The sequence below is a fragment of the Malaclemys terrapin genome, chromosome 20 (genome assembly GCF_027887155.1).
Source record: "Malaclemys terrapin pileata isolate rMalTer1 chromosome 20, rMalTer1.hap1, whole genome shotgun sequence".
NCBI classification, from domain to species: Eukaryota; Metazoa; Chordata; order Testudines; family Emydidae; genus Malaclemys; species Malaclemys terrapin.
In genome coordinates, this window is record NC_071524.1 from 14,378,765 (window position 1) to 14,399,897 (window position 21,133).

Genomic DNA, 21,133 nt, shown 5'->3' on the forward strand with positions numbered 1-21,133 from the left:
AACAGGATCACTGAAGATTAGTGAAATGCCAGGAAATTCCAACGTAAAGCCAATGACTCTGTCCTCAATTCCCCCTTGCTGCAAAGGGATGAGATGGAGCCTATTAAGGACAAAAGATCTGCCTTGAGGAAGTCTAGTGCTGTAGTTTTAGATGCATTCATATTCACCCACGAAAGCTTATGCTCCAATACATCTGTTAGTCTTAAAAGTGCCACAAGACTCTGTTGCTTTTTACAGATCCAGACTAACACGGCTCCCCCTCTGATACTTGACAGCCTTATCTTAGGTATCTCTTCCACGTCTAACGGATGTCCCAAGCGGGCAGCAGTTTTGCATGAGCAGAACCATTGACGTCTAAATTTGTGCTGCCACCCAGCTGACACTTCTATAGTGAATGAGAACCTGTCCCTTTACCAATCACACTGGCCCAAATCCCACCCCTCCACCATCCTACTCTTGCTACAGACACCCAAGGTCGCTATTGTTAGAACAAGTTCTTTGCCTCTTTTGGACATCTCATTGCTCTCTGAAGTTTCACTGTCGCACCTGTGAGCTATTCCCAGCTGTATGCGAGAGTCAGACATAAATCTCTTTAAAGACTAATGCCCAAAAATTGGCCCAGAGCAGTGAGAAGAGATTCAGGACAGTTAAAGGACCTAAAATAACCTTTCTAAACTTATTTAACTTGGTCTAATCAATTTAAACGCTCCTTTTGACCTGGGTCCTGTGGACAATGGGCACATGAGCCAGCCACTTCAGGAAAAATGATCCATTGGTTACAACATGAAAGCTGGCACCCCAAGTCCCAGCTTAATTCCCTGCTCCACCACAGACTCCCCGTGTGACCTCAGACAAGTCAGTTAGCCTCTCTGTGCCTCATTCCCCCATCTATATACTGTGGATAATAGCCCTGCCCTACAGGGGGATTCTGGGGATAAATACATTAGACCGTGAAGCACTTTGAGAGCAGATGAGAAGTGCTACATAAGGAATTGTCAGTTTATGCAGAGTGCACAGGCCCTTCATTGTGACAGAGCACCGTGGCTGAATGGGACCGTTGGGTTCTGCCACGTAGGTCTGTATTTGTTTTGGGAACAGATTTAACGATGGCTTTTTAAAAAGAAGGACAAATCCCCCTTATGCTGGATTACTGTCGCTTATGAAAGCTACAGAGTAGATTCCAGCTGTAGCAGAACGCACATTTTAATTCCAGCCACTCCAAACTCTTCAAGCACAGTCGTAAATGGGTTTGGACAGTTAAGGCAGTTTATAATAGTTTAAGCTACCAATCCCATGGCAGCCTCTGGGGCCTGCCGAGCGTCAGCCAGCTGCAGTATTCATTTACACACAGCCTAAAAAGATCAATGCAGACTTGACCTGAGTGACAGAGCAAGACAGCCGCAGAGCCGGGAATAAAATCCAGGAGTCCAAGATCTACTCGCCTCCAAATCTGGCAGTAAATTCAAGTATCAGATGCATCAGTGACGATCCCTTTCTCTAGGCTGTGCGTGGTTTTATCTCAGCATTTGTTTTGCCCAGAAGTTTTGGTTTAAGGTAGTCCGTTTTGGCCCATGTAGAAAAGGTGCTATCCTGGGCAAGGAGGCAAGTGTCCCTGACAAGTAGCAACTGGGTAAAGCAGAGAGATCATTTGAAATAAGGGTGTGTCTACACAGCTTAGCTATCACCAAATACGCTATTCTAGAACAGTTCTCTGTGTGGACACAGTATTCCAGAAAAGTTACTCTGCGTTCTTGGCCCTACAGATGGAGGAGCGAGCTTGGAGATCTAGTCTGTACCCTACTTTGCCACTAGAGACGGTCTGAGGCAGAAAGCCCAGCTGGGCTCTTTAGATTCTCCTTAGCTTGTTCATCATCTTTTGGCTAAAAAAGGTTGTTTGAACTGGAATCAGCAAGTTTAAGACAGACCACATCACCAGTTAGTCATTTTTCTGCTGAACACTTCACTGGAAAGGCTCCAAATGGGGGTGTCTTAGAGGAGACTGGATAATTAGAGTTAATGATCAGAGTTGTCCCTCTGGTCTGACCAGCTGGCCAATATCCAGGGCCCAGCAAGGTCATTTCTATTAGGAGGAGAAATAGATGAGTCCGTATTCTTGGTGTTACCTTGTTTATTCACAACATCCAGAGTCCTTTTCCCAGCAGGCAGTTTCTTTGCTCTGAAATTCCTAAGCCTGCCATTCCAGCATGCTCTATGCGCAAGAAGCTTCCTCTGAGGGTCAGGCTCACAATTCCTTGTCCTGACTCTCTGCATCCAACACCAACTCTTAGCTCCTTCATTGGCAACTCATCAGTTCACACAGCTTTACTCTGACCTGCCATGCATCCTAGTGCCTTTGGCAGTAGCCCCCCATTGTTTGCAGCTGTTTTTACTACACAGAGGGGCTTAATTGCTTCTGAGTCTGCAGCTGTCTTCATGGACAAAAAGGTGCATTTTTACCAGGAACTAAACACCCCCCCCCCCCCCCAATCTATCCTGCTATACAATCCTGGTGGTGACACGGCCCTGTCATTTTACTGCAAGGTAAACTAAGTGAGGTCAACCATGGGCAGAGGGAAGACACTAATGAGACAGCTGGGTGAGGTCTGTACAATGACAGGACCTTGGTCTCCACAAACAGTTTTCCTGCTGTAAACAAAATAAAGACCCACCCACCCACTTTTTTGGGAGGGGCGGGGGGGGGGTGGAGGGACAGTGAAGATGTAGTTCAAGGATTTGTCTAAACACAGTTATTCAAGGACAGCTATTGAGCTTTGAATTCACAACATATTTGAATCTGAATTAACTTTCAAATGCAGACATGCTCCAGGAGTACTTGGCAAACCCACAGGCTTTAACAAGGGTGGTGATGGTCTTTGGATCCCAGCCACACCTGCTGGCACCCAGGAGCACCTTCCGGCATAATAGCAAGAGAGTTATAATTTCGCCTATTTGAACTCAGACAAAGGCAATAATAATTCACTGGCAACAGGCAGTTAGAGATGTCTCCTCTTTTGTAAGAGACATTTGCATCCCTGACCCAGTCTAAGGCCTTGGCTACACTGGCAATTCACAGCGCTGCACTTGCTGCGCTCAGGGGTGTGAAAAAACACTGCCCCCCCCCCCCAGCACAGCAAATGCAGCGCTGTATAACACCAGTGTAATCAGCGCTCCACACGCGCTCGCAGCGCTGCACGCTATTCCCCTCGGAGAGGTGGAGTACTCGCAGCGCTGCAAGAGAGCTCTCGCGGCGCAACTACACTTGCGCTTCACAGTGCTGCCGCGGCAGCGCTGTGAATCCACAAGTGTAGCCAAGGCCTAAGCCAACAACTAAAGCATGGGCGCCCTTAACTCTCCCTCGCAAAAGGCAAGGAAACAAACCAGGTCACAAAAAAATATGCAACAACCCCACTAGGAAGAGAACACTTTGGCTGCTATTTCTGATTTTACAGCACAGGCAACAAGACTAACCCATCCAAAATAATTAACCCTCTCACCTTTCCACCCTACTATTCTAGTCGTGCTCCCCAAAGACCACGGACTTCTTGTGCTGCTGCCCTTGGGGCATAGATAAAGCGACATCGGATGTCTTTACCTCCTAGGAGCTCCTAAGAGCTCTTTTTAGCCTTTTTTCTAGGCTTGAGGCAGACAGCTTCGTTTTAGACCCATGCTTGACAGTTCAAAGCTCTGCTTTACTATCCCCCTCCCCAGCCTCTGCATGGCTAGTGCTGGAATGCCTGCCCAGAGCAGCACTCCAGTCTCAGCCCCACCCTATGCAGCACTTGCTTTGCCTGGAAGCAGACTCAACACAGAGTCAACATTGCATCAGACAGACAGGACTCCACTTACATCACACCCCTGCATCTCCTAAAGACAAGACCAGTGGGGACTCCCTCCCTGTTTGGTTTGGTTCCTGAAAAAGCCAGGGCATCTAATGCAAGCTACATTTTCATGCCACTGAAGTGAGGGCGTTTCAGCATAAGACACTGGCTTACGTGGAAGCTGGCCACTGGCAGAGCACTATGTCGGAGCCCCTGGGCAAGAGATGGCTTCAGTAGCTAGCTTGCTAGCCCCGAGCCACATAAAAAAGCCCATAAAGAACACGAAGCGACTGTTCAAATGTCAGTCCTTGTGCCTCATTTCTCATGAATCATGCATAAGACCTTACGCTTTTGCCAGGAAGAGGGGAAATTCTGACAGGCTGATCCAATGAAAGGAGGAGATTCAGGCTGTTAGGGACACAGCAGCACCTCGGCCACGAAGCCAACAAGAATAGAGGGTAGATCAGAGGAAGTGTCCAAAACATAGCTAGCTAATTCTCTGCCCAATAGGCATTACACTCCAAGTGTGGGGCTAGGACATAAGTCATCTATGCAGGGATTTTTGGTGTTAGTTGATGGAGAACTCCTGCAACAAGAAATTTCTGTTCATCCATCAAAACAGGAACAGGGCATCTGATTTAAGCATACAAATAGACACAAATGAAGCATAGGAGCGTGCCGCTATTGCAAAGCTTAGTCATCTCTCACGTTGGGGCTCCACGACCAGCAGTGCGGTGATCAAAGATACTGCGCTGGCCAAGACAGACAATAGCCAGTCCTAGTGTATCCTCCCCTGCCACTTATCAGCTCTCTCACAGACAAGGAGCAGCCTGTTGCCACAACAGGCTCTCTCCATCAGCAACAAGCCTGACTCCTTCACTCGGTGTCCAAATGCCAGTCCAGGCTAGCAGCTCAACCAATCCCAACTCCCACCTGACAGACTCAGAATGTCAGATTTATACCAGCACAACATGGTCGTCACCCCAGATTTCAGACTAATCCGTTCACAAAGAGCCTTTGCGTTCATCAATTGTGATCTGGGGTTATTTGTCCTCCTCCAAGTCAACTCCCTTGGGCACGACGTTCGTATGAAAGATGCTATAGAAGACTGGTCTTTGTGGTTCTAATCCTCTCTCTGCCACAGCCTGCATGACTGTGGGCAAGTCACAACCCAGGGATAATGCCTACCTCACATCCCTGCTCCACCCAGACCGGGATCTAGTTATTTGTATAATTCAGAAACAAAGAACATTTGATGGTTCAGGAGCTCAGTCAACTTTGCCTGCGTTGCCTCTGCCCTTGGTGTGAGGCAAGGCTATACTCGTTCAGTAGTAAGTTACAGGCTTTGTGACAATTCTCTTCCTTATGGGCCGCATGCCACTTCTCTCATCCCCAGCTACCAAGGAGAGACTTTAATTCAACCACCACTCACTGTGACTCAGCAGATTCGGGAGGATCTTCCCTGTACCAGGCAACTGTTATCACAAATAGACTCTCCCTACTAGGCTTTTTGTTAAAAGCTATGAGGAAAAAAAAAACCCCTGCCCTTAACTCTAGGAGAGAGACTGAGAGATGCCATTAGGTTTCATAACATGACGCGGTCTCTTTCCCTTTCTCACACTGGCAGGCTGCTACATAGCAGTCTGCAACCAGATTGGGAATATCTACTGCAAATGGACCATACTGACTGTAACTGAGACCCTGAAAAGAGTAAAGCCCTGGTAGAGTGTCAGCATCTGACACAGCCCAGAGGGATCGCTCCCTTTTATACTTTGGCAACACTTGTATAGCTTGACATGTCAACTAAGTATTAACGAATTAACAGCCTAGAGGCCAGGCTGCCTCTGCCTACAGACACCATGAAGAAGAGGATGTCTGTAATGGACGTGTGAAGTTTACATCAGACAAGAACTGCAATATACAGGCCATGTTGAGTCAGAAGTGTTGGGGACTATCACATTCCTCTGGTCTCCTGTTGGCTCTCCCACCATTCCGGACATACTACATGGCTTGAAGTGCCAATCAGGTCTTTACAAGCTTCCCATAGGTGACTATGTTATCTTGGTGACTTGCCCAATATAACACAAGACTGGCCATACTGGGTCAGACCAAAGGTCCATCCAGCCCAGTATCCCGTCTCCCGACAGTGACCAATACCAGGTGTCCCAGAGGGAGTGAACCTAACAGGCAATGATCAAGTGATCTCTCTCCTGCCATCCATCTCCACCCTCTGACAAACAGAGGCTAGGGACACCATTCCTTACCTATCCTGGCTAATAGCCATCAATGGACTTAACTAGATAAACTCATGGAGGTTCTCTTTTAAACCCTGTAATAGATACCTACACTGTATCCCAGTTTCCCAAACTGTACCAGGAAAGGAGGTTGGGAGTCTAAAGTCTTTCTCGGGATCTCCAGATGCGGGGAGGGCTGTGCAGGAGGCAATGCACATTCTCATCCAACATGTCCTGCTCATCTTTCATCCCAGCATGTTACAAACTCTCAACCAACCAGACACTCAAGAGACCCACAGAGCTTTAGTTACCAGCGGACAGGAGTCTGAAGGTAGAACAAGGTTAGCAGAAAGCCTTTGAGGTTATTTCAGGAGTGGCAGTTTAAGATAGCTGCCTTAGAGCAGGTTAAACACAGGGCTTTAAGGTCTAATGGGGGTGGGGTGGGAGCAAGGGAACTGCATGCAACTCAGTGCACCTGTTCAGACAAGTAAGCAGGTAAGTGGATAGACCCAGCCAACTGTAATGCCAGGGAGACCAGATATTACATCCAATGGACACACAACGCAGCCAGTGCAGAGGGATCACTAAGGGTTTATCTCCCCAAACCAGTCATCAACCCGAATGGGGTGAAAGGGGAGGAGCAGGATTCCCCTCTCCACCACCTGCAACCAGAGCCCCCAGCTGTCCTATCCAGGCCTTGGAGCAGCCATCATCACAGCGCTAGGAGGGGAGGAAGCACGCATCCACCTGAAGGGCAACTCTGGCGGCTTGGGTAGCCAAGGCACCTTCAGGCAGAGGAGGGGGATCTGCAGCCTGCCAGGTACAGAGCTGGAGCCAGGATGCATTTCAGAGTGGTAGTGGTAGTTAGTCTGTATCAGCAAAAAGAACGAGGAGTACTTATGGCACCTCTTCCTACTGTATTTTCCACTCCAGACATCTTAAGAAGTGGGCTTTAGCCTATGAAAGCTTATGCTCAAATAAATGTGTTAGTCTCTAAGGAGCCAGACAGAATCAACAGGGTCAGCCAGGACTTGGGTCCCTCCTAGATCTGGGGTATGGGCAGGGCCGCCCAGAGGGCCTGGGGCAGAGCAATTTTGGGGGGCCCCCTTTTTTTTTTAATGGAAGAAGATGCAATACTATAGAATACTATATTCTCATGGGGGGGTCCCTGCAGGGCCCGGGGCAAATTGTCCCACTCCACCCCCCACCCTGCAAGGCGGCCCTGGGTATGGGACACGTGTCCGTTTTCCCTTCGCTACCGGAACAAGTCTTGCCTAAGACAGGTTCCTCCACGCTCCCCAGACACCAAGGTATGTACAGCGCCGTCCTCCCGCCCGTATCCTCCAGAGGCTGGGGGAATTGCAGCCCCGCTCCCCCCCCTATGCATCTGCCCCAGGGGACACGTGGCTCCCCCCCCCCCCGGCTTCTGCCCCCTCCCAGCGCCTCACCGGATGAGATCCAGGAAGGAGTCCGCCACCTCCTTGGCCTCGGGCACGGCGCCGCCCCCCTCGCCCCCGAGGCTGGGCGGCGCGGCCCCCTGGCCGGGCCGGATGATGAAGGCCAGGCTGACCCCGAGGGCCGAGGCCAGCAGCGTGGTGAGCAGGAAGAAGAGCATGGCCCAGCCCCCCAGGCGGCCCAGGGCGGCGGGGTCCAGGCTGGCGGCGCCGGACACCAGGCTGCAGACCACGAGCGGCAGGATGATCATCTTCAGCAGGCGCAGCAGCAGCTCGCCGGGGAAGGAGAAGGCGAGGACCCCGGCGCGGCTCAGCCCGCCCGGCACCTGCCGCACGCCGAGCCCCACGGCCACGCCGGCCAGCACCCCGGCCACGGTCAGCAGCACCAGCAGGTGGGCGCGCAGGCAGCCCCGCGCGCGGGCGGCCCGGGAGGGGGAGCCCGGCGCGGGGAAGAGGGTCCCGTGGCCGGCGTCCGGCGGGCCGATCTCCCCGTTGGAGGCGCCCTTCTCCCCGGCGCCCGGGAGGCGGACGCGGTCCCTACACGCGGCCATGGCCCGCACGGGGCGTCGGGTCCCGCTGCGCGCGCGCGCGCGGGACTGGGGAGCCTCGAGACAGCGCGCGAGCGCCTCGGCCTGCGGCGCGAGCTGCCGGCGCGTGATACTAGAGAAGTAGCGAGGTAGCGGCGGCGCTTTTGCAGAGCGGGGAGGGGGCGGGGCACGGGCGGTGATTGGTGGAAGCGGTCGAAGGGGCGGGGCGGGGCGATGAGGGCGGGAGATGATAGATAGAGCGGCCAAAGCCTGGCGGGGGAGAAGGGACCAGGCTACTGGATAGGGGAGGGGCTAATTCCCGGGGGTGGGCGGGGCAAGGAGGAGAGGGAGAGTGGGTTTCCCGCCCAAAAGGCTCTGCCCAACTGCCGGTTGTTGAGGGAGCGGGTTGTTGTTGTCCCCCCACATATTACCTCAGTAGGGAAGTTGTGCCCCCGCCTACACACAGCCACCCACAATTCTATGTCACCAAAACTCCCTTTACGCAGGCGGGTCCCTTCCACCTCTGAGTCACCCTCCCCGAATTCTCACATCAGACCACGCTCGCCACACAAAGCCCCACATCCGCCGTGTGACAGGGACACCTTGCTGGTGGCCGTGACACCGCCTCTGTGCGCTTAGCCCCTGCGCCTCCAGTCCCATCACCGCACCCGACCACCAGATCCCTCCTCCTCCAGTCCCCTCAGAAACACCTCAGAGCACATAGCCAGCCTCGAATTCAGTCGGCTGCCCTGCCTGTTAGCCAGCGGCTGGACGGTGCCTCCCAACTGTCAGCGCCTGTGTCTCAGCCACACAACTGCCATCACCCAGCCACCCAACAGTTATTCCCAACTGCCATCTCCCACCCAACAGTGCCTCCCAACTGTCACCGCCTGTCTCTCAGCCACACAACTGCCCCCACCCAGCCATGCCTCCCAACTTCCATCTCCCACCCAACAGTGCTTCCCAACTGTCACCGCCTGTCTCTCAGCCACACAACTGCCCCCACCCAGCCATGCCTCCCAACTTCCATCTCCCACCCAACAGTGCCTCCCAACTGTCACCGCCTGTGTCTCAGCCAAACACCTGCCACCACCCAGCTACCCAACTGTGCCTCCCAACTGCCACCAGCCAGCCACCCAACAGTTACTCCCAACTGCCACCTCCCCCCCGATGGTGCCTCCCAACTGTCAGCGCCTGTCTCTCAGCCACCCAACAATTTACTCCCACCAATCACACAACAGTTACTCCCACCTGCCATCTCCCATCTTGCAACCACCCAAGTTACTCCCACCTTCCACCTCCCAGCCACCTAAGTTACTCCCAGCTGCCATCTTACTTCTCCCACCCACCAGACTGCCACCTCCCTGCCACCCAACAGTTCCTCCCAGATGCATTCTCTCAGCCTCCAGCTCTGACTCAATTGTTACCCCCAAATGCCACTTTCCAACTCCCATACCCAGCTTCCCACTCCCCAGGGGGCATTCTGATTAACTCTGTCTCTCCTGCTGCTCCGGAACATCACCCTAAGCACCAGGCTTGGTGCATGACTAGCAGTACCTCTGAGAAGGACATATGGTTTCCACCTCTGAGGGCATCCAGGATGATCCTGAGCCCTTAAAACTGGACAGGTGGCAGTGTGTGCTGCGCAACATTACAGATTCCCCAGGACAGCTACCTCAACAAAGGGACAATCCTGGGAAAACCTGGGCAGGTGGCAAACCTAGGCTCCAAGCCTAGCTCCCTGGTTACTCAGTGAGGGAGGGACAGGAAGAGGATGGACAGACAGTGGGCTGGGAGATAAGGAACAGCTATAAGCATGGAGATGAGGAGAAGGGATGAAAAAAAAAGAAGAGAGGAGAGAAGAGGATGGACAGGATACCTCATGGCTATGAACAATGAGCGCCTTGACGGACCCAACCCAGACCTGCCACCCCGCCTCAGGTAGGAGAATTGATAGTAACAGGCAGAAGTGAAGGAGAATGGGAAACGTGTGAGCAATATTTTGAGACATTCTTTTTCTGGGTAAGACCCATCACTCCTCTTCCTATTCCCTGCATCAACTAGACTTGTAGGGCCAGACCCTCAGCTGATGTAAATTGGCATAGTTCCAGTGAAGTCAATAAAGCAACATCAATATACAACAGCTGAGGATCTGGCCGATTATTCACAACTCCAGCAAATTCTGCGTCTTCCCCTCTGTCAGAGTTCCTGGGCTAACTGCCTCTCTGACTCCTTCCTGGTCTTTATGGGTGCACTTCCTCCAGGTCTCATGGATAGAGTCAGCACATCTTTCAGGGTGGAATCACACAGTTCTCCCACTCTCAAACTGGCCTTGAGCTGCAGTCTACTGGTATTAGTCTTGATTATCTCATCAGATTCAATTTAGGCTTAGCACCTACAGTCCACTCCTGTCGGGAGCAATGACCAATGATATCCAATGACCACAAACAGCCTTTTAAAGCAAAGTATTGTTTATTTAGAATAAAAGCATTTCAGAGAAAAAGCTCTTAAAATTACAAACAGACTTTATGCATGTCTAGCTTACCAGATGCCAATCTACCTTCCACCTGGAGATCCTGGTAAGTTTAAGCTGTTTACAGACATCCCAAGACCTCTGGGAACTGGGTGACAGTCTGTTCCCTCAACTCACAAACCAGTTCACTCTGTCTTTAAATCTTGGTCAGTTGTTTGATCACCCCCCTTTCCCAGAGTCCAAGTCACTATGTAACTCAGGGGTCGGCAACCTTTCAGAGGTGGTGTGGCGAGTCTTCATTTATTCACTCTAAGGTTTCGCGTGCCAGTAATACATTTTAACATTTTTAGAAGGTCTCTTTCTATAAGTCTATAATATATAACTAAACTATTGTTGTATGTAAAAGAAATAAGGTTTTTAAAATGTTTAAGAAGCTTCATTTAAAATTAAATTAAAACACAGAGCCCCCCGGACCGGTGGCCAGGACCCGGACAGTGTGAGTGTCACTGAAAATCAGCTTGCATGCCGCCTTCGGTACGCATGCCATAGGTTGTCTACCCCTGATGTAACTGTTTATAGCCCCTTGATCTGTTACTCCTAGCACTCGCTACACAAGTCATGTAAATTCGTTGGAAGCAAGATGTTGGGAGTATCTGCTCTCCTTTTTGCAGCCTGCCCTGACCTTGGCATTTCCAGCGAGAGCTGCCCCAGGCACCACAGGTCACACCCTGTAGTGGGAGAGCGAGACAAACAGGGACCCAGGTCCTGGCAGCCAAGACCACTGGACTGTTACAGTGATAAGCACACAGGAAACAGTGGGCTACACCCGGGGAGTACTGGTCCTCATAACTGGGCCCTTCAGCATGGCCCAGTTTGTTTCCCCTTGTTGACCCAGGCCCTCCAGCATGACCCCATCTGCTTCCTTTGCTACATCATGGGTACTGGGCACCCCTCCTTCCCTCTTCCCTGCCCATTGTTTTTGTTTTTTACTGATTTTCACCCTTTTTAAAATTTTGGAATAAATAATAAGAAATTCCCAGGAAACTTTAAACAAAATAACTGAAAACTAAAGACCCTATCCCATTAACCCAAAATACTTATATGTGACGAACTGGGACTGTTCTTACTGTGGTCTGTGAATGCTGACAGGGGAGTGTGACTAGGATAGTCTGCATTGCGGGATGGGAGTCTGCCCGAAGGCGAATACCTGAGCGTGTAACATGAGAACCCAGGAAGGGGTTGGAGGCCAGGTGACACCTTGGCCCGGGAAACTGAACAAAGGCTGTGGGGGGGGGTCGCTGAAGGCAGAGTTTTGGAAGCTGGGTGATGAGATAGCTGGGAGGCAGAGATGGCTCTGACCTCCCAAGGGGGGCTGGGATGCCTGGGACCCCCAGATGGACCTAACTGAGGGGGGCCCTGTTGTCTGTGCCTGCAAGACCTGTCTTGGACTGTATTCCTGTCATCCGAATAAACCTGCTTTACTGGCTGGCTGAGAGTCATGGTGAATCGCAGGAAGCCGGGGGTGCAGGGCCCTGAGACCCCCAATACTCCGTGACAACTTATACAGGCTCTCTCAATGACAAGGTCACATACAGCATGACTACAGCTAAAGGCTTGGGGTGTCACACAGTGTGCTGGTTGCGTTGTTGTGTGCGTGGTTCAGAAAAACAGCAGCAGTTGGGCCAAGTAATCCTCCAGCTGTGTGGTCTTTTGTACAACCAATGAAATTATTGCATGCAAATTATCTGTAGAATAAGGGAAGTGATTGGTTACGTTACCTCTGCTATGACAATGGTCTAGGATTCTTGGGGTGGCATATGCCTTGCTGTTGCCCGGGTGTACTTCTTAAAGTCAAAATGGCCGAGAACTTAAAAACTGGATGGCAACAGACCATGAATCCCTGGGACGATCAAACCTAGTAATATTCCAAATAAAAAGAGCTCTCACTCATGCTTGTAGCTGTTTCCATCACTTCAGACTGACTCAGCAGACACTCTAGGCTTCAGAGTGACAATCCTGGAATTGTATTATATAGATTACGTGGCAGCTCCATGTCTGCCACACCCTCTTCCTCATTTCATTCTGAATGAGCTAAAAAGGCAAATGCTTCCCTATTGCTTCTTACTAGGGCTTTGCTGTTGTCCCCATTAGGGCATAAGCAGCATCTCCCCCTGTTCACACACGCATGTTTTTATTTACATTATTTCAACAGCTGTACTTAAAGCTCCTATACTTCCAAAATTGTACTGACTAACTTGGAATGGTGTGGTTTAGCTAGGGCAGAGCAGTACATTTTTCACACACTGTCCCTTTCCCTCCACTCTCTTAATCTTCATGCACAAGTTGCCCTATCCTTCCCACACACACCTGGAAATGCAGGCATGTATTGTCTTGCTGCCTTCTCTCCAAGCCCAAACTGGAAATTCAGAGCTACCACCTCGAGACACTGTTTTGTTGATTGTGGAACCGACACACATTCCCATTATATCTGACCATTAGTCAGGGCCGTCCTTAGGATTTATGGTGCCCTAGGCGGGATTATTAAACTGGTGCCCCTATGCCTGACTTGCTCTTAGCAACACAAACATAAGCTTACAGTATTGGAAAACTTGCCATGTGCACTTTATTAAAAACAGTTTAACTTAATTAAGCACACTGTAATGCTGGTGGACTAGCACCAAAGAAGTAGCGCTATAGAAAAAAATCTGATTTATTGACAGAATGAAGCAAATAATATAATATAGCCGTGAGTCTGTGACTTTGAGCTAGTGTGAAGACACCTCACAAGGCGCTCCGCCCTGACTGAGACACGGTAGAGTTGGAAACCCAGGTCATTTTTACAAAGCCACTTTTTAGTTTTAAATGTATAGTGGTCATCAGTGTTAATGTTAGTTACAATTCTCTATCAACCTTATACTGTAAATAGATCAATGGCATTATCCAGTTTAATAAGCTGGGTTTCCAAGCAGTGGGAAAATATAACCCTAGTTTTACTCCTAGGTAAAGCACAAAGTGACCTGAATGAAGTCAGTACGGAATCATCTCCTCTAGATGAAGGTAGCACAGAAATGTTACAGAAGTCCTATTGTGCCTTATTTTTCTTTGGAAAGACATGAGCAATAGCAGCACATTTGGGGCACTGCCAGAAATACATGATAAATCACTGCCTCTAAAGTTCCATCAAAAACTGACATTTTCACAGCTCTAGCATGATCTGCTGCACAGATTCTTCACAAGGAAGTGTCCCTGGCCTTTTTAACTCATATTAAGCATGTATTTACTTTATGAAAGTTGGACAAAACATTGTGAAAACGTAAGACATTGGCTGCCCAACCTCTGGGCTGGCAAAAGCTATACTGACTCACTGGAAAAAAAAGCAAGAGAATCTTAATACAACATATGGTCACTCTAGACACTAGTAAGGGGATGAGCATATTACAGTTGTTGGAGGGCTCTATTCAGCAGTAACAGGGCTATAGGAAAGCCAGTCAACATTTTTTGTTTCTCTGATGAAAACTGGCCCACTCCCTGCCTCAAACCAAACCTGTCACAAATAATTGTCAACAACTTAATTTTCTGTTTTTGGCTAAGATATTGATTTTTTAAAAAATATATTGAAATTGGATTCAGGATTGTTAGCAAGCATTTTTGGCAAACAAAGTTGTTAAATGACAATCTAAATGGCAACACAGTACTGCTTTCATGCTTGGCTCACCCCCGGCCTGCTGGTCCCACAGCTGCAGTAGAGGAGAGATAGGTGGAAAACTGCAGGACCCCAAAATCCACCTCTTTGGGTGCAGAGTGGTAACCACAGCAGCAAGCCCTCAGGTCCAATCACGCGCCAAGGGGCACCACCGCCAGCCCAACGGACCATGGTGAAGTTAGCACAGCATCTGATCTCAGGGATGGGGCACCCACGGAGCCACAGCAGCTCATCCTGCCCTGCAGAGTTCCCCCTGGATGAGATGGATCGCTGCCAGCCCGGGGAAGAGACGCGCTCCTCAGCTAGGGTGACCAGACGTCCTGATTATATAGGGCCAGTCACAATATTTGGGGCTTCGTCTTATAGAGGCACCAATTAACCCTACCTAGGGTGACCAGACAGCAAGTGTGAAAAATCAGGACAGGGGGTGGAGGGTTAAGAGCCTGTATAAGAAAAAAACAAAACAAAATTGGGACTGTCCCTATAAAAGTGGGACATCTGGTCACCCTACCCCAACCCCCTGTCCTGATTTTTCACACTGGTCACCCTTTCCCCAGCCCAGCCAGCTGTGTGTGACATTCCAACCCTGGCTAGGTGCGGAGGAAGTGAGTTAGTTTCACTTTCATTCCTCAGAGTCAGCAGGCAAAGCCCCCCCTACACACACACTTTCCCTAGCACCTCACCCAACCCAGCCCTGCTGGAGGGGAGGAGGGAGAGAGGGGTGCTCCGTGTGGGGGGAGGGGGAAGGGGTGGTGCTCGGGGGGGGGGGGGAAAGAATGGACCTTATGGGGGGGAGGGCAACAAAGGATACTGCCAGAGCCACCCAGTCTGCCTCAGCTCACGCCCCCGGGGGAGAGAGTCACAATCACAGGTGAGTTCCTTCCCCCACCCCTTCCCAGAGACCCCAGCAGCCAATCCCCTCCCTCAGACTGTGCTGCAGGCATTCGGCTCTCTCTAGGACCCAGCGCAGCTCTTACGTGCTCCACTGCTTGCCATCTGTCTGGCAGAGTGTGGGTGCCCCACGCGACTGCCTATTCTGCCTATGGCTAAGGATGGCCCCGCCATCAGTACTAGAAAGTTAATCTTGCCAGATGTTATTTGAGTTTTCACAAGAGCTGCGATGAGTGGGTAGGGCCATGGAACAGTCTGTGCATCCTAGCCCGACTCCAGAGTCTAGTCCAAGGGAGGGCAAACTACGGCCCGCGGGCTGGATCTGGCCCATCAGGGCTTTCAGTCCGGCCCACGGGATTGCCAGCCCCGTGGCGCACCAGGGCTAAGGCAGGCTCCCTGTCTGCAGTAGCCCCGCGCCACTCCCAGAAGTGGCTGGCACCACATCCCTGTGGCACATGCGGCTGGGGCAGAGGGTTCCATGTGCTGCTGAACAGGGAACCGCAGCCAATGGAAGCTTCAGGGGTGGTACCCACAGGCGAGGGCAGCGTGCGGCAGAGCCACCTGCTACCCCCCACCCCCAGGAGCCACTGCCGGACATGCTGGCCACTTCCAGGAGCGGTGCAGGGCCAGGGTAGGAAGGAAACCTGCCTTAGCCCCACTGTGCACCACTGCCACCCCAGAGCCGCTCGAGATAGGTGGCGCTGGGCTGGAGCCCGCACCCCGAACCCCTTGCACACTGTACCCCAACCCTCTGCCCTGAAATCCCTCCTGCACCCCCACCCCCTGCCCCAGCCCTACATTCATGGCCTTGCGTACAATTTCCCCACCCAGATGTGGCCCTTGGGCCAAAAAGTTTGCCCACCCCTGGTCTAGTCAGAGAGAGAGAAATGGGTTTGTTGCAGAGACTAGTGCAAATTCAGCCCTGATGTCCAGGAAAGTTGCACCTGCTAACACTAGAGCTGAATCTGGTTCAGTGACTCTTTGCTCAAGCCAAAGAGCACATCCAGTATTTTGTTTACAGCCAGATTCCATCCCCTCCCTTGCCCTTTTGCAAGACTGTGGGTATATCTACATACCAAAAGCTCTTTAGCTGGATTCAAGCTCGGTCAGATAGACTAGCCCAAACACAGATTTTGCTGTGTGGGGACCCATTCTTAGTCACTCTTCAGTTCAAATCATGAACATGGAACCCTTCTGCCAGGTGTTGTTGGCAGCAAAAAGGGCCAGGCTCAATTTTCTAGTTGTTCTTTTTAAAGACTTAAATAACACAGTTGAAGCCCGCACTCAGAAACCTGGGAAACATATATACCACCCAGGGATTCTGGGTAGGCAACGACTTCTCCACTTGCAAGCATTGTGTCCAGGGGTTTAAAACAAAGAACTTTATGGGAGGGGGGAGGGGACACAACAGAATAAACTTGGGAAAGGCAGCAATTAATACATTAACAAATTCTCTGAGGTAAGTCTCCCAACTGCCCAGCGTGTTTTAACAATAATCTCAACCTCTGTCCTCCTCTTGCAGTTGTGAGCTGCTAATGAGTTCTAGTATCACCTCCTCCCCACTCGCAGTTTGCCATCCTGGGTTGGTGTATTGCAAGGATTCTGGCAGGTCAGTGCTGTTTTATCACCTGACCCATCTGAAATTATTTCAGCTTCGATTGCTGGGTAGAGAGGCCTGCATCTGAGTTTCTTTCCCCTAGGTAAGCTGCAGCACTCTGCAAGCCATTTCAGTTCTACCCTATCCCTCACCTCAAAGCCATCTCTGCTCTGGGTTGTCTGTTGCCTCCAAACTCTCTTAATTTAGCTCTTTAAAGAGGAATCAGTTGTGTCAGGGAGCCTTGACTATGTCTTTACCACCAGAGAGACAATTGTAGCAGAAGATAAAAACCTCTTGTCAGTCTTGCCCAAGCTCCCATATGCCCCTATGCATGACTACAGCTTACTCTCTAGGTTTCAGAGCTTACAAAACTGTATTGGCATGATGTGTTATAACTGTTTCCAAAGTGTAAAAAGACCAAAACATCAGGTCTGTCAGAGGTGGATACAGTGCTTTAAGCAATCATTAAGACTGTTTTTCCTTCTACCTGCAGACTCCAGCAGCCCTTCTCAAACCAATGCAAGGAACCCCCTGTCCTCTCCCCACTACATTAGTACAGATTGCTATTGGCATTTTTTATAGTTAAAGGGTTCTTCGAGGGAGTGAGAGGAGGAAAACACCCCACACAATATTACAATATTCACCTGTGAGAAGAAATTATTTTTCCATTTTAGGCACCAGACAATTTAACTCAGTTTCCCCCAGGAAAGGCAATGCAAGACATGAAGAGCTACAGAAGCCCTAAATTGGTTCTGGGGATGATTAACAAGCTGTAAAGCCTTTCACTGCTAGCTTAAGGGTTCAAATCCAGCCCCAAGCCCTTTTGAAATGGATAATTTGAAAAAACAAACCTTTCATCACTGGTTTTTAGGATATTTTGAATGCACCCCCTAATCCACAACCTCCAGCCATACTGGGTCAGAACAATGGCCCATCTAGCCCAGTATCCTGTCTTCCGACAGTGGCCAATGTCAGGTGCTTCAGAGGGAATGAATAGAACAGGTCATCATAAATCATCCCCTATTGCCCATTCCCAGATTCCTGCCAACAGAGGCTAGGATCGCAAACCTTTTTTAAATAAACCTATTGGTTTTCTGATGTAGAGGAGCAAGGCAGGTGGGTTATTAGCCACAATGAAGAGCAACTGATAGAGAGTTTTGTCTGGTTTTGACTAGGAGTCAGATTTTTGGTTATTCCGTCCCTGCATTTGGGAGTGGGGGAAAGCCACCTTTATGCTCCTCATATTCCGGAGCTATGGAGAGCTGGGCTGGCCTCAGGGTTGCTCTAACTTACATTCTGTTTCCTATGGCCTCCTATGGGCATCGGAGAATAGTCGCAGCATACCGTACTCCACCGAAGCCCCCGTTCCATCCTATATGGGCCCTGGGAAGCAGAGAATAACCATAGCAGTGTGCTCTGACCCTGCTCCCCATCTACCTCCTGAGGGCCTTGGGAGCACAGAATCGCATCAGCACAGTGTGCTCCACCCCGACCTATGAGCTCTGGGGAGCAGAGAATAGCCACAGTACAGTGTGTTCTGGTCACACACCCCAAACCATCTACGGCTGGGAGCAGGGTCAAGGCAGATCCCTTATGCCAGCTCTATACCAGCCAGTGGGCTGTTTGTGCTCAATTTAAGGCCAGAGCAGGGTAAAAGGGCCTTAGCGTAAACAAGAATCCATTCCTGGCTCTGCCCCTGATTCACTGTGTGACTCAGACAACTCAGTTCCTCCATGTCTCCCATGGTAAAATGGGGGCACTATTACATAGGCGCCAACTTTTCCCGGCACTGGTGGGTGCTCGACCCCTCCTGCCCTGCCCCCATTCCAACCCCTTCCCCAAAGACCTTGCCCCAACTCCACCCCCTCCCTGCCCCTATTGGATCCCTTCCCCAAATCCCCACCCTGGGCCCGCCTCTTCCCCAAGTGCAGCGCCTTCCCCCTCCTCCCCCTGCCTCCCAGCGCTTGCCACCATGAAACAGCTGTATAGAAATATAGATTTTAAGTGATTATAAGCGGCAGGCATAGAGGTCAAAGTTGGTTACTTAAGAAATAAAAATAAATTTGCAGTCTAAGTTCTACAAACTATGCAGGATTTGTCTGAAGCGGTGTCTCCCTCTGACAGATGGTGCAAGCAGGTTACAGGTCTTCAAAACACAGGCTTGGGACTCTTTTACAGCCTGGGGCCACCTTCCTCCAGTTCAAAGTCTTTGTCCTCCAGCTGTGTTTCCTGGTGTTGATACCATTTAGGCAAACTAGGTGGCCCCCTAGGGCGCCTATTGGTTGGGGGTGCCTAAAAGCCCGCTCAGGTGAGGAGGTGGAGTGGAGGTGAGCTGGGGCGGGGGGGGCGTGGGGAGGGCTGCCCGCAGTAACAGGGGGGTTGCACAGGGGAACCGCTCCGCACCCCAGATCACCTCCACTCTGCCCCCTCTGCTGAGCACACAGCCCCCTCTCTAAGTCTCCTCCAATCGGCGCCGCAAGCCTGGGAGGGGAGGAGAATTAGAGCGGCGCTGGCGTGCTCAGCGGAGGAGGCGGAGCTGAGGTGGGCTCCCCAGGCAGGGTTAGCTGCCACGGGGGAGTCTCCCCAGGCGGGGTTAGCTGCCGTGGAGACGGGCTCCCCAGGTGGGGTTAGCTTCCACGGGGGGGGGAGATGGTCTCCCCGGGCTGGGTTAGCTGCTGTGGAGGGGGGGGGTCTCCCCAGGCAGGGTTAGCTGCTGTGGAGGGGGGGGTGTCTCCCCAGGCAGGGTTAGTTGCCATGGAGGGGGGGTAGCTGCTGCAGGGGGGGCTCCCTGGGTGGCGGGCTGGGTTAGCTGCCAAGGGGGGGGGCGGGGTTAGCGGGGGGGGCACAAGGTGGAAGTTTCGCATTGGGCGCGAAACTTCCTTGCACCGGCCCTGGGTGTTGAGTTGTGGGGGGGAGTAAGGCCAAGTGATGATGTCACTTCCCCTCTTTTATAGTTTCTTCCAGATTGCTGGAAAGATCGATGCTGTGATGTGAGGGTCAGTTAGTCCCCATTGGTCAAGCAGTCTCCATTGCATATATGCTCTCTCTGAGAATTCTCCATTGCATACAGTCTCTGGGATAATGGATTCTTTCCCAGATGGGTGTTGATGAGCCATTAACACTGCCTAGCTACTCCACTGTTGTACCTGAAAGGCTGGTTGTGGGTGTTCCCAACCTCAAAACATATTTCAGTAACATATACTGCAATTACAATCCAACGGAATGCTAATGTTCAACAGATCAAGACTTTTAGAATGATACCTCGCAAGGTATACTTTGTACAAAACATATCATAATCATATCATCACGGTGAATATGGGGGTGCCAGGGTGCTACTATGAGGTACAGAACGTCACACTCTCCCTCAATCTGCCCTTCCTGTAGGAAGCCCCAAACTAGGTTCATCTCCACTTTCTGTCTGTTGCAGGCAGTAGTTACACTGTGGCTGGGATTTGTAGCTTGGGCTAGTAAAGTAGTAAACATTAGAGCTAGTCAAAATATTTCCAACAGAAGAGCCCCCTCCCTGTCACCACCCCCCAGAAAATGCTGAATCAACAAAATCAAAACTTTTGAGGTATCATATTAGATTCACTAAAATATTTGACAGCAAAATTATCAGAATATTTCAACAAAGTCAAAACGTTTCATTTTGACTTGTATATTATATCATCATTTAAAATGAAATATAAAAGCCAGAGTTAACAATTGGAAATAGGAAATTTTTGGTTCTACCAACCTTTTATTTCCCCCCCCTCACGCCAATTTTGCTGCTGAAAAAAGGAATGGAGAAATGGGTCAGAAATAGGTGGATGGGAGGGAATGTTCACCCACAGACAATTTTTTTTGTTTAGAAAACATTCAATTTCAAAGGTTTTCTGAACCAAAAACTTTCATTCTCCCCCTCCCACAAATACACACCTGTACTCCCTAATTTTCTCTGTCAATGTCAATGGGACAACTCATGGTAGCAAAATTAAGCACATCAGTGAAATATGTGCAGGATTAGGGTCATGATTAAGGCTATCAGTCACAGAATCCATGACTTCCAACAACCTCTGTGACTTCAGCCTGTGGTGGTCAGGAGCTGCAGGGTCCCCCACTGCCCACTGGGGCAAGGAGCTGAGAGGTACCTCCGGTGCATCTGGTGGCCCCCTAGAGCTCCCAGCCTCTGGAGGAACCCCCTGAGCTCTTCCGGACACTAGGGGAAACCCCACAGCACCTGGCCACTGGGGTGGTGGCAGCAGAACCCCCGAGCTCCTGGCTGCCAGGAGCGGCGGTGGCAGAACCCCTAAGCTCCTAGCCCCCAGAGCTGCGGGTGGCAGAGGTATCTGTAACAGGGTGCTGGCTAAGAGAAACAAGCCAGGCCCGTTAGCCCTGTTCCAGAGGGAAAAGGATATTAGTTGGGCTGGCTGAGGGGTCATGCCCTAATTACCAGA

General features: G+C 50.8%; 1 protein-coding gene across 1 annotated transcript in view; it reads right to left on the reverse strand.

The window, feature by feature from the left end:
• SLC1A5 (solute carrier family 1 member 5) overlaps nt 1-8,154 on the reverse strand; it is a 29,984-nt gene extending 21,830 nt beyond the window's left edge. The window contains exon 1 of the mRNA XM_054009639.1: nt 7,501-8,154. Within this exon, the coding sequence (XP_053865614.1) occupies nt 7,501-8,057 (557 nt within the window). The 5' untranslated portion in view covers nt 8,058-8,154. The remainder of the gene's footprint in view (nt 1-7,500) is intronic.
• Between the last annotated feature and the right edge of the window lie 12,979 nt (nt 8,155-21,133).